Below are 13,985 nucleotides of genomic sequence, written 5' to 3'. Positions count from 1 at the left end.
TTAATCCTGTTTTAGAATAGACAGGATGCTACCTCTCAGGATACAACAACCTCTGTGTTTTCTACTTAGGAGAGAGGTTGTCTTCTGTACCTGTGCATGCTCAGGGACTAAATGACATGAAATCATTTGAGGATAGCTAAAGATTTTAGAATATGTCTTGGTCAGTGGATGGTAATTATTATTTATTCTTCTACATTTTTGGTGTTTGGTTTGCTTTCCTACTTAGGTCTTTCCTTATTACTAAGGAAATGAGAATGTTATATGGCAATTTGATTAACTATACATATCATTCATTGCCTGTCTTCTTAGTTCATTATATGAAATTGTCTCTTGCTCTTACTCCTTTAAATATGGAGCCTTAGAAATTCTTTTAACTTCTTTGAGTTTCCTATATTAAGTTGGACACCAGTCATTCAGAGTCATATACAAATATCTCTTGATATCCAAATCTGTTTGATTTTACAGTTTAGATATCTAGTGTTTAGAAAGTAAGTTTGGATATCATAAGATTTGCATTTTCTTAATGTGCTGTGTCTGGTTCTGAGTTTTGGGTAGTAGTTAGTGATAGTTTGGGTAGCAAGAACTTTATCTGAAAATTTAATCAAATTGATTGAGTTCTTGAGTTTAGATAGAAAAAATTTAGACACTGAGAATTTAGATAGTGAGGAAAAATAGTATATGAATTTGCTTTGTATACCTGAAGGAAAAGCTTAGAGTTGCATGGCTAGCACTGGTGAAGGTTGGTGAGGTTGATGGTTTCCTTCATGTGCCAGGAGCAGGTGCAGAGTGAGCTGCAGCTATCTCTGGCTAGAACCTAGGACTAGATTGAAGAGTTTTTGAGGGAAGGGGATTTGTGCATCCGTCTCTATCAGTGGTACAGAATCATGTACCCAATACATTCATAGTAAGTAGGTTATGATTATAATATTCCTTTGAAAGTTATTGGAAATTGAGAAGGAAAGTTAAAGCTAAAATTTTATTTTTTTCAAAATAGTCTATGCAATATTTTATAATAAATATGTTTAGTCTTTTTGTTGAGTTGAAGGGAACAAAATGACAAAGGTGGGATTTTGACAACTGAAAGCTTGAATTTCTCTACAGGTTAAATTTTGGTGTGGATTTTACTTTATGGGGATATAAAAAGTTTTTATAACTTTTGTTGTGATAATTAACTTGTCAGTGTAAGTGGTACTGCATATTGAGTCTACCTATTTTTTTTTTTTTTTTTTTTTTTTGAGACAGAGTCTCACTTTGTTGCCCAGGCTAGAGTGAGTGCCGTGGCATTAGCCTGGCTCACAGCAACCTCAATCTCCAGGGCTCAGTGATCCTACTGCCTCAGCCTCCCGAGTAGCTGGGACTACAGGCATGCGCCACCATGCCCGGCTAATTTTTTTGTATATATATTTTCAGTTGGTCAATTTATTTATTTCTATTTTTGGTAGAGACGAGGTCTCGCTCAGGCTGGTTTCGAACTCCTGACCTTGAGCAATCCGCCCGCCTCGGCCTCCCAAAGTGCTAGGATTACAGGCGTGAGCCACCACGCCCGGCCTAGTCTACCCATTTTTAACAATTTTATGTTTAACCATAATCCAATCCAGTATAGCTGAGTTAAATATTTCTCTTTAATTAGAGGATCTAAGAGCAAAAGTCAAGAAAGAAAACATTCTATATTGACATCTAAGGGTTCCCCTCACATCAGATTTTCTTTAATTTTTGATCCTGGAAGGTCTTTCTGTTAAGTGTATTATTAGTAATTTGCACAGAATACCATTTAAAAAACTTTGTCATCTCTTTTGTCATTTTACTGTGGTTTTTTGAATGGTCTTCTGTGGATTAAAAACAAAAGCCTATAAATATATTCTAAAAATAATGCATTTAGCTATAATAAGAATTCAGTTCTTTAGAGAAGGCAGTCAGTTAATATATTTTTTTGGCCATTATAAATAATATACATAGTAGGTCTTCAGTATGTTTTGATCTCATGAATAAGTGAGAATAATTTGTTTTTAGGGTCCTGATGAAGAAGCTATTGTGGATCTTGGCAAAACCAGCTCAACTGTGAATACCAAGTTTGAAAAAGAAGAACTAGAAAGTAAGTTTGTAACTTATGAAGCTTAGTAGGGTAAATAATGTTAGTTTTCTTCAAGTTTTACCTACTATTTGTTGTGAAATAACATTGTGAAGCGTGCTCAACACTTTTCTGAATACAGTTTAAAAAATAATAGTGTAGTGAACATTTTTGTAACCACCACCTGTATCTAGAAATGGAACGTTTCCCTCTTTTTTGAAGGTATTGGCATGAAATAGAGTTAAGAATGCTTTTCAAACTTCAGTTATGGTTACCATTACTTACCTTGGAAAACTGAAAGCCATAGTTACAAAATTAGTAAATTCTTTTTATTTTTTTTATTTCTAGCAGGCTGAATAATTTGTAAGATAAGCATACTAGAGTGCCAGACTAATAAGCTACAGTTATCATTAGTTGTCATCTAAATGTTCATTTTATAGGTCTGTTACATCATCCTTTTAAAATGCCACAGTAAACTCAGCATAGAATTATGGAGCAAATGAATTATTTGTCTATCTTTCCTCCATAAGTGGGAAGAAGTTCTAACAAATGGTTTATTTTTTTCTTTTTATTTTGAAATAATTTTAGATTTACAGAATATTGTAAAGATAGTACAAAGTGTTCCTGTATATACTTTACCCAGGTTCTTCTAATGTTAACATTTTACATAGCTGTCATACATTTGTAAAAATGAAGAAATTAACATTGGTTAATTACTAATGTAGTTAGAATTTGGTTAATTACTAGTTTACTATTAACTAAACCATAGATTTTATTCATAACTTCCCAATTTTTTCTACTATTGGCCTTTTTGTGTCCCAGGATTCAGATGATCCAATTCAGGATCTGAAAATACATTTAGTGTCCTATTCCTTAGCCTCTTCTAATCTACACCAATTTCTCATTCTTTGTCTTTCATGACTTTGACACTTTTGGATAGTTAGGTAGTTAGATATTTTGTACAATGTTTCTCAGTTTGGGTTTGTCTGGTGTTATCACTTGCATGGACTGAGATTATATATGTTTGGGAAGGATACCACAGAAGTAACGTGACTTTCTCAGAGCATCCGATCTGTGTTCATATAATATCAACATGACTTACATTGATGATGTTAACCTTGAACACTCTGTTAGGGTGGTATTCGTGGCAAATGTTTTGATAGGCTTTTTTTTTTTTTTTTTTTTTTGAGACAGAGTCTCGCTTTGTTGTCCGTGCTAGAGTGAGTGCTGTGGCGTCAGCCTAGCTCACAGCAACCTCAAACTCCTGGGCTCAAGCAATCCTACTGCCTCAGCCTCCCGAGTAGCTGGGACTACAGGCATGTGCCACTATGCCCGGCTAATTTTTTATATATATCAGTTGGCCAATTAGTTTCTTTCTATTTATAGTAGAGACGGGGTCTCGCTCTTGCTCAGGCTGGTTTTGAACTCCTGACCTTGAGCAATCCGCCCGCTGCTAGGATTATAGGCGTGAGCCACTGCGCCGGGCCCTGATAGGCTTTTTGATAGACTAAACGCTTAAGTTAAAATATTCTGTGAGAGCTAGTACCATATTGGACTATTAATCTGTTGCTTTCAAGATGGAGGTTGAAAAAGACACAAATAAAAGTTCTCCTCACATTCTAAGATTTTTTTTTTTTAAACTGACTTTAAAAATTGACTTTAAAAGTCTAGGCTTCACTAGGGCTTCTACAAATAACCTAAGTTATCTAGAAGCTTATGGTTAGATCCTATGATTTACAGGAGCTAGGGAGGTTAAAATTTTTAGCAGTAATTTTACTAGTTCAAGAGTCTAGTAATACATTTATTCCATTACTTACCATTTAAAGTCAGCCCTCAAATACATGTGACCCTGGGATATGAAGGGAAAAGTACTTGACTATACTGTGTTCCTTGACTTCCTTTGTTTACTCCAGAGCTTTTAGATCTGCATACTTCATACATATCTAAGTTTTAGTATCAAGTTTGAGGGAGAGATTAAATTTGTCTCAGAGAGTTTGAGTGATAGGCCTTTGATGGATTAAAGTAAACAAAAGAAAGAGGAGAGAAAAAATTATAACAGAGGACACTGAAGGCAACAATAAAAGCAGAAAAAACAATAAGGCCCAATCTCCTAATCTTTGGATTCTAGTGTGTTCTTATTTATCTAGTCTTTCTAAACTGCAAACTCATAGAATTTATTTTTATCTTATTGTACTGGGGCTTGTTGTTCCAAGGCTCATTAGTACTAATTGGAGTAACAACTTTGTAATTCCCAGTGCACAGTGGTGGGAATTTGACTCTTTAATTTCCACTTTTCTTGGTGTTTAGAAGGAAATAGTTTTACTGGAAGAAAACTGTAAAATCATTGAGTTTTGTTATAGTTTTTAAAAAAATCTAATTGAGATAATTTACATAACATATAATTCACCATTTTAAAGTGTATGATACAATTTTTTTTAAGTATATTCACTATGTTGGGCAGCCATCACCCCTCTGTAATTCTCAAAACATTTCTGTCATCCTCCAAAGAAACCCTGTTTAATTAGTTTTTAAATTTGAAATTTTTTCCTAATAATTGAAATTTAATTTTTAAAGATACTCATTGAGTACTTACCATGTTCTAGGTAGAGTGCTGGGTAATGGGAAATATTTAAACAGATAATTTTAGTTCAGTGTTTTCATAAGTCTAGCCCTCTTTTAATTTAAAAAAGGTGATTATTTACTTTATTGACATGAATATATTGCCAGCTGAAGCAAGATGTTAGAGTGTTTCCTTTTTCAGGCTTAGCTGAGAACATGAGTATCAGACAACTCTAATTTTTTTGCTGTTCTGTTCATGTCTACAAATGACTGTAAAATAGTCATGAGTATTGATTTTGGGTTTAAAACAGGTAAATTTTACTAAGTCAGCAACTTTACAAATATGGACTCCATGAAAACGAGGCTCAACTATACTTTCAAATCTCATCTAAGAGGGAAGATCCTCAGTTTCTTGAAATATTTATTTTCTGGGCATCTTATGGAGTTTGTTAGGAAAAGAATGTGATTAACTATTCATATTTCAGCATATTATTTTTTTGTACATAAGGACAAAAAGCAACTTTATGCCAGATGATTTTTGCGTAGATGCAGATTAGTTGACTTTATTATGGTCCATGTCCTTCTTAACTCAGCTTAGATAGGAACCTCGTTTAAACTATTTAAGAAATCAAGTTTATGCATCTCAATATATGCCGTAATGCTGCTAACTATCTAGTTCCCTGATTCAGTTTCATTTAGTGGGCAAAAGCGGAGACTGCCTTTCATAACTGTTTTGTTGTTAGAATACAAAGTCAGGATAATGCAATATCAGCAGTAGCTTTTTCTAGTCTAAAAGCATACAATAACTTCACTGCTTTTTTAAATCCAATCTGACAGTTTCTACACTTTATTTGTATGATTTATATTTAATGTAGCCTTCACTAATTTGTAACTTGCTATTATGAGGTTTTCAAAACTCTAACAGATTAGTAAATAAGTATTTGCAAATGATTTCAGGTAGACCAAATTCTTCTTCCTCAAAATATCTTTTTAGATATGCAAATTAATGCTTACATAAGTAACCTGTATATCTAGTGTAATTTTGGTGTTTTTTTCTTGAGATAAGAGTCTCACTCTGTTGCCTGCGCTAGAGTGCCTGCCATGGCACCAGCCTAGCTCATTGCAACCTCAAACTCCTGGGCTCCAGCCATCCTCCTGCCTCAGCCTCCCTAGTAGCAGGGACTATGGGTGAGCATCACCACACCCAGCTAATTTTTTTTTTTTTCCTAATTTTAGTAGAGATGGAGTCTCGCTCTTAACTCAGGCTGGTCTTGAACTCCTGAACTCAAGTGATCCTCTTGCCTTGGCCTCCCAGAGTGCTAGGATTACAGGCCCACCATATCTAGTGTAATTATCAGTCAATGGTATTAGACCTTGGCATAACAATCTGTAGTGCTTTTTAAAATAGGAGGAGTTACTCCCACTGTTAATTATGTGAAATTATATATAATTCTTTGTTGTCCAAGTAAACTTTGGTGTACTTTTGTGTATTGTCACTTTTTTCTCCTTTTGGAAAACCAGTAATATGTTTCCAAACCTTTCAATAGGTCATCGAGCTGTATACATTGGTGTTCATGTCCCATTCAGTAAAGAGAGTCGTAGGCGTCATAGGCATCGTGGGCACAAACATCACCACCGGAGAAGAAAAGATAAAGAATCAGATAAAGAAGATGGACGAGAATCTCCTTCCTATGGTAAGGGAAAATAGTAGTTCTCCCATTAGCAGTTTAAACTTCTTTCCTGGAAAGTATCTTGTTTTTTCATCAAATCTTTCCTTTTAAAAATTGTATGTGTGCGGCAATTCAGATACATTGTGTATATTGGGGACTATCAGGTGAAGTAAGAATCTTTTTTGTAAGAAAAATATTTAGTGTATAGGTTAAGTTCTTCTTGGTATAAGTGAAAAAAATAAGGGGTTTTGTTTTCTTCATTTTATTCCAGCCTTGGAATTGTAGTAGTTGAGCCTTGTCACTTAAGCTCAAATTTAGTAGGGTTTTATTTTCTTTTCTGTACCATATATTTTATTACTAATGTATGCAATGAATAGATGTTGGGAATCTTAAGGCTTTTGGAAGGGATTGGAGATATTTTTTTCCCCCTTTTTACACTATAGTTTTTGGCCAGAAGATTTTTAACTACGAGGCTGAATTACTTGGTTTTCTGTGCAAAAGAAAGTGCTCTGATTCAATAGTACTATCTGCATAGACGTACAGGGTTTTTTTGTTTGTTTGTTATTGAAAGCGAAGAAGTATTGAAGTGCCAGTACAAATCAGAAATAGTAGAGGAGAGAGAATGTTATATGATAATAAGCATTGATAGCAGTGATTTAAGTGGCCCCAAGAGTGGGAAAGGAGAGAGCCAAACAAAAGAAACAAACAAACAAACAAACAAACAAAACACTGTGCAGCCTGAGGAGGAGTCTTAGACATTATACTTACTTAGCATATAGAACATCATTAGTTTAAAGCCACCTGTACACCATGGGTCTTGGTGTAGTGTTTTCTAGCAAAGAAAGCTATGTGAGCTGCACCCCTATAGGCACTTGTGTACTATGCTAGAGAAAAGTTTTGTGAAAAGGCAAGGAAAGAAAAAATTACTCTGTATAATACATTTACAACATGAACATAAGAAGAAAATACTGATAGCCTAGTAAAATAAAAAGTGGCAATTCTGTCCTAAACATTACCTTGTCAAGCCCTTGAACATTACCTTGTCAAGCCCTTGACACAGGCTCTTTTATTTAATCATCTCAGGTTTTTGTCTTTTTTAAAGACATGGTCTCGCTCTATTTCCTGTGCTAGATTGCAGTGACATCATCATAGCTCACTGCAACCTCAAACTCCCAGGCTGAAGTGATCCTCACGTGTCAGCCTCTTAAATAGCTAGAACTATAGGCACATGCCTATACTTTTCAAAGTATAGGTATTATTATATTCATTTTATTTTATTTTATTTTATTTTATTTTATTTTATTTTATTTTATTTTATTTTATTTTATTTTGAGACAGAGTCTCACTTTGTTGTCTTGGCTAGAGTGCTGTGGCATCAGCCTAGCTCACAGCAACCTCAAACTCCTGGGCTCAAGTGATCCTTCTGCCTCAGCCTCCCGAGTAGCTGGGACTACCGGCATGCACCACTATGCCTGGCTAGTTTTTTCTATATATTTTTAGTTGTCCAATTAATTTGTTTCTATTTTTAGTAGAGACAGGGTCTCATTCTTGCTCAGGCTGGTCTTGAACTCCTGACCTTGAGCCATCCTCCCGCCTCGGCCTCCTGGAATGCTAGGATTACAGGCGTGAGCCACCACGCCGGCCTATTATATTCATTTTATAAATTAGGAAATTTGAGCTCTGAGAGGCTAAATGATGGGAATTTCTTAAGAACCTCCACTAAGAGGTACTGATGGCCTATTAAATTATTAAGTGGTCATGTAGCCAACAAAAGTCATGTAGGTAGCAAAGGGAAAATGAACAATGGATTTAGAAAGGATCACTAGTGAACTTTTTGGGATGTTATTAAGTAACTTCGATGTATTTTGCTATTTTATATGTTGTTCTCATCCAATTTAGGATATCCTAGGCTCTTCTGTGATTGGATCAGTATGCTTCTGTAATTCATGTTGTATAAAGAGGCACACAATATTTTTGTGGATGGAAATATTGTTTATTAAACTATATATAATCACCTAGGTAGGTGATGGTTGTTTTAAGCTAGCATGTGTGATTAGATGTCTAAGTATAGTGGTTTGAAAAATAAATTATGATGAAAATATTTGACTTATTAATAGAATAACTATCCCTATAAAAATTTATGTCCTTGAGTGGATTTATTTTGGTTTTAATTACCAATTTGTATCATAGAAAGTGCTATGTATGAAGTCCCTTTCCTCCCCTTGTACTAAAAAGAGATTACACAGGATGTTTGCTTCTAGACATTATGGTTTAAGGATTAAATTTTCTCTCTATTATATGTTTAATTGATTTTTATTTTTTGGTTATTTTTTCACTGGTTCTTTTCCCCTCCCTCCAAGCTTTATTGAGTTATAATTAACAAGTAAAAATTGTTTTTACTAATATTTAAGGTGTACAGCATGATAATATGGTGAATGTATACACTGTGAAATGATTACCACAATCAAGTTAATTAACACATCCATCACCTTACATAATTGCTCTTTTTTATGTGTAGTGAGAACACTTAAGTTCTGCTTTTTAACAAATTTCAAGTGTACTATACAGTATTATTAACTATAGTTATCATGTTATACATTAGATCCCTAGAATTTATTCATCTTATAACTGAAATTTTATAACTACCCTGCCATTTCAGATAGCTAGAAAACTGGATAAAATATATAAAACAATAGGCATTGGATAAAAGGCAGCACAGGACTTTGATTTCTGAGAGAGGAGAAGCAAGTAAGATAAATCCCTTGATTGCCTGAGCTTTCTAGAGACTGTTTCTAGGCCACAGCACAGGGGTGGATCCCAAAGAGAACCTCACAGACTCAGAGTTGAGGAGGTACAGATTGGAATTTGGGAAGGCCAGAGCGGCTAGAATTTGAGGTGTAGGGTGCTAGAGGGTAGAGAGCTACACAGAGTTCCAGAGTTCTGAAGAAGGATCCTCTTGAGTCTTTGGCTGAGTCCTGGGATGGGCACGTGAAAGGAAGCTACCTGGGCTTGTGAAATAACTACCAGAAAGTATAATACTTCACGTAACAAATTAACAAAAGATAATAAGGATATAGAAGAACTGAATAACATTACCAACCAGATTTATATTTATGTTTATAGAACACTCCACTCAAGGGACTGCAGAATATACATTCTTTATAAGTGCAAATGAACGTTTACCAAGATAAATCATAGTCTTGGCCATAAAATAAGTCTCAGTAAGTTTAAAAGGAGTAAAACTATGCTCTCTGGTCATAAAGAGAATTAAATTAGAAATGTATCAGGAAAAATCCCTAGGTATTTGGAAATTAAAGAAGATACTTCTCAATAATTATGGGTTAAAGAAGCAGTCACAACAGAAATTAGAAAATTTGAACTCATTGAAAATGAGAACAGTATAGGCAAGTAACTGAGATAGACTTTTACAAAGCGAGGACACAGTTCTGATATGCACAGGTTTTATTTAGCATAGTACTATGTAAAATGAGGACTTTGCCGATGTGATTAGGTTAATGATTTTGAAATGGGGATATTATCCTCCTGGATTACGTAGGTGGAACTGATACAGTCACAGGGGTCTTTAGTAAACGTAGGGAAGATCATACTGGAAAGAGATGTGACAAAAGAGACAAGTGGCTATAGTGGAGTGAGGACAGGGTTATGATCCCAGGAAAGTAGACAGCCTTCAGAAGCTAGAAAGGGAGTGAGTTTTCTCCTAGAGCTAGCAGAAGGAACCAGCCCTGCCAATAAACACCATGATGTTAGCCCTGTAAGACTAACTTTGGACTTCTGGTATCTAGAACTATAAGAGAATAAATTTGTGTTGTTTAAGCCACCAAGTTTATGGTAATTTGTTACAATAAAAATAGGAAACTGATAACCAAGCGGAGATGTAAGGTTGTTTTAAAATTTAAACATTTATCAATGTAAATGAATGTAACCACATTAACAGCATGAAGGAGAAAAGCAATACAATTATCTAAATAGGTAAAAAAAAAAAAAGCTTTTAACAGAATTCAACCCTTATTCATGATAAAACTCTTGACAAACTAGGAACAGAAGGAAACTTCCTCAACCTTATGATAAAGGGCCTCTACAAAACCCCTACAGTCAACATTGCATTTAATGATGAAAGACTGAATGCTTTCTCTCTATGATTTGGAAAAAGGCAGATGTCTTCTCTTATCGGTTTCATACAACATGTATTGGAGCACATGTACTAGCCAGTGTAATAAGGCACAAAAGAAATTAAAGGCATACAGATTGCAATGAAAAAGGAAAATTGTCTTTATTTACAGATGGAGGATCGTATAGGTAGCAAATCCTACGCAGTCTTCAAAACTACAGAGAACAAAGTGTAACAAGGATATAAAATCAATTATATTTCTGGATAGTGGCAGTGAATAATGAGAAATTGGAATTCAAAACATCATTTATGGTAGCACCAAAAATATTATTTAGGGATCAATCTGACTAAAGGTGTATAAGACCTAAATGGTGGAAAGTTCAATTATAATGTTTTTGTTTGTTCTACATATGTCTCAGGGTATTCCTGCAGTATGAAGGGTCGTGTAATATACATACTGGGAAAATTTCAGATTATATTTTTCTTGTGCTTCTTCCTCGATGCTTTATTATTTTTCTCTTTCTGGAGTTCTTTCTGATTGACATTCTCCATATCTCTTATCCTTTTATGTTTTTTACCAGTTGTTTCTACATTATCTGTAATTTCCTAAGATCTCACTATTCTTTGCTAATACCCTCTAATCTGCTTTTTAACCTGTTCTAATATTCCTGTTTGTTGTATCCATAAGTGCCTGGAGGATTATTTACTTAGGTATAAATTTTGAGTGTGAAATCATTTCTCATATTCATGAGAGTTTGATTTTGTTTTTAATTGTTGCTTGTGGTTGTTTATTTGTTTATACAAGGGCCCTAGGGCTTTTGACTGTCCTGGACTGGTATTTATGCTAATTTTCCTATTTGGAGATCCCGTACCACACAAGTAGTTTAATTTCAGATGCCATGAGTGGGTTATTTGTTTCTTGAAGTGACTTGTTTTACCTTCCAAATCCCAGCTGGCAGTCTTATTTCTTCATGAAGTAGGAAAAGTCAGTTTCTATATACTTACAGCTTTGAGTTTTTTCATCATTTTTTAGAATTTGGAGATTCTCTTTTTTTCACAACTTGGAGATTTTCTTTTTTACACTCCTGAACTTAGCTTATATTTTAAATAATCTGTTTTGTCTAATATTTCCATATTTTTTCATGAGGAAAAATTGTTGCCTTTCAGCGTAATGTTCTGTGTTTTGGGATATTGCATATTTTTATTTGTTGTAGATCAGTTAGTTATAAACTTAGTTTGACTTATTTTTAGTATAATTTTTCTTTTTTTCTCTGTAGAGGTAATCTTTCTGTGACTTTTTCCCCCTGGATTGATGGTTCTTGTTTCCTTTCAGAAGTATAGTATTTTTATAATAATTAAAAGAGTTTTGATGAAATATATTTGTTTTATATAGGTAACAAAAAGCATTCCACTTTCAAAACTGTAATTTATCTTTGAATGAATTGAGAAAGATTCTGAGTATATTTAAATTTTTATTTTGTAAAGATACACCATCCCAGAGGGTTCAGTTTATCCTTGGTACTGAAGATGATGATGAAGAACATATTCCCCATGATCTCTTCACGGAAATGGATGAACTATGTTATAGAGATGGAGAAGAATATGAATGGAAAGAAACTGCCAGGTAATATTGCTGAGTCTCATTTTTTAATTGGCTTTATTTGATTTCTTTTTGTAATGAGAATATTACATTGAAATTATGAGATATATCTGGTACTTTAAGCCAGTGAGGAGAGAATTTCCTTGTTGATATGTGGAAGTTCTATCTTTAATAATTCTCTTTATTCTCCAAATTTTTTAAGTAATCCTATACTTTAATATGATATAAAAGGAATTATGTTATTGTAGATTTTAATAAGTCTTTAATTAAACAAATTTAAAAATCAAAATCTTATGTATTGTATGTTTAAAAGGGGAGTAGAGGTAGAAACTACATGAAATTCCTTAGTTTTCTTTAAGGTTTATTATTACAATGGCTACAATAGAAAGAGGAACTATAAAGGAAACTTGTGACTGTAGATACTGCAGACAGTTTTCCCAGTTTGTGAGAATGTTTATAACCAAATTGTGTTTTGGTGGTAGTTTTGTTTCTTTTTAAAAGAACAAGTTTATGTTTATCACATTAAGATAAACAAATGCAATCTTCATTATTTATAAAATGTCTTTATATATCATACATACAGATGGCTGAAATTTGAAGAGGATGTGGAAGATGGTGGTGACCGATGGAGTAAACCTTATGTGGCAACTCTTTCTTTGCACAGTCTTTTTGAGCTAAGGAGTTGCATCCTAAACGGAACAGTCATGTTGGATATGAGAGCAAGCACTCTCGATGAAATAGCAGGTTATAGTAAACTGACTTTTTAAAAAGTATTTAAGATGTTCTAAAATTAGAGATAATTAAATAAAGGAAGTGGAATTTAGACATTCATTTAACAACTCTATGTTGGGCTTCTCTTCTATACAGGCCAATATAAGGAATGGATATATAAGTAAAATAGACTTTTGGTCTTTGATAAGTTTGGAGACTAGAAGGTTAGAGGAAACAGACATAATTGGAGTATCAAGAAGAGAATGAGTGGTGCCATAAGCAAAGATGGAGTCTGTTCTCTGAAAATTCAGAGAAAAGAGTTTTTGTTTCTTTGTTTTTTGGACCAGGTATCTGGGGAAGATCCACAGAGGAAATTAACTGTACAACTTATTGATAGAACAGGGGTGGAAAACCTTTTCATGTTGGGAAGCTGCATTAATTTATCTGTAATCAAATAAGGCCACATTTAAGAAACTTCAATTAGATATACTTAAAAATGTACATTATTTTATAAAATCTAATTACTAAGTACTTAATAATTTGAAAAAAATGAAAACTATTTGTTAAAGTTAACTAACCTTTTAATGACTTTGTTGTGTCTGCTTTTTGTTGGAAAGCGTTTGAATATTTGGTTGCAACATGGAGGTCTACAGTTTCAGTCGATCCTCCAGATGGGTATCAGTCATTGTGATCTTAAGGGTGTCTTGATTTGGGTTAGGTAGAAGAATGTAGATTCACAGTGATGAGTGGTTGAAAAGCAAGAAAGTATTTTTCTGGCACATTTCTGAAGACATGGGTATTCTGCACTTTTCCATATTTCAGTTGGATCTTTCTTAGCATCAGTGACTTTAAAATGTCATCTACTAAGAGCTCGACCCCCATAAACGCTCGCCAACTAGCCTTGTGTGGTAGTGGCAGTGGGAGAAGTTAGCACTAAATCATGAGTGTAGCAGCCGTCAAGTTAGCCCTTATGGCTTACTAATGTTCTAATTGTGCTGGTGAATCTGGGAGGATTATTTCTTTGAAATTTATTTTATTCTTTGGTATTTTAAATGCATTCATTTTAAAATAAAAAATATAAAAGATAAATAAAATATATTCATAAAAATAAAAGGATTTGTTCTGTAGAATTTGGATTCAGTCAAAAGGCCACACTTACGGGCCTAAAAAGCCACATGTAGCTTAGGCTTCAGGTTCTCCACCCCTGATAGAATTTGAACAGATGGGAACAACGAACAGGAGGTACAA

General features: G+C 34.0%; 1 protein-coding gene across 7 annotated transcripts in view; it reads left to right on the top strand.

Moving 5' to 3' along the window:
- Positions 1 to 13,985, top strand: part of SLC4A7 (solute carrier family 4 member 7) — a 107,535-nt gene that overhangs the window by 36,870 nt on the left and 56,680 nt on the right. For all 7 annotated transcript variants that reach the window (XM_012786382.2, XM_020280664.2, XM_076005845.1 and 4 more), the window contains exons 2-5: positions 2,011 to 2,092; positions 6,175 to 6,321; positions 11,912 to 12,050; positions 12,610 to 12,770. In XM_012786382.2, the coding sequence (XP_012641836.1) occupies positions 2,011 to 2,092; positions 6,175 to 6,321; positions 11,912 to 12,050; positions 12,610 to 12,770 (529 nt within the window). The remainder of the gene's footprint in view (positions 1 to 2,010; positions 2,093 to 6,174; positions 6,322 to 11,911; positions 12,051 to 12,609; positions 12,771 to 13,985) is intronic.

The sequence above is a fragment of the Microcebus murinus genome, chromosome 1, assembly GCF_040939455.1.
Source record: "Microcebus murinus isolate Inina chromosome 1, M.murinus_Inina_mat1.0, whole genome shotgun sequence".
In the NCBI taxonomy this organism is placed as follows: Eukaryota; Metazoa; Chordata; class Mammalia; order Primates; family Cheirogaleidae; genus Microcebus; species Microcebus murinus.
This window is presented reverse-complemented; position numbering and strand designations above follow the sequence as displayed.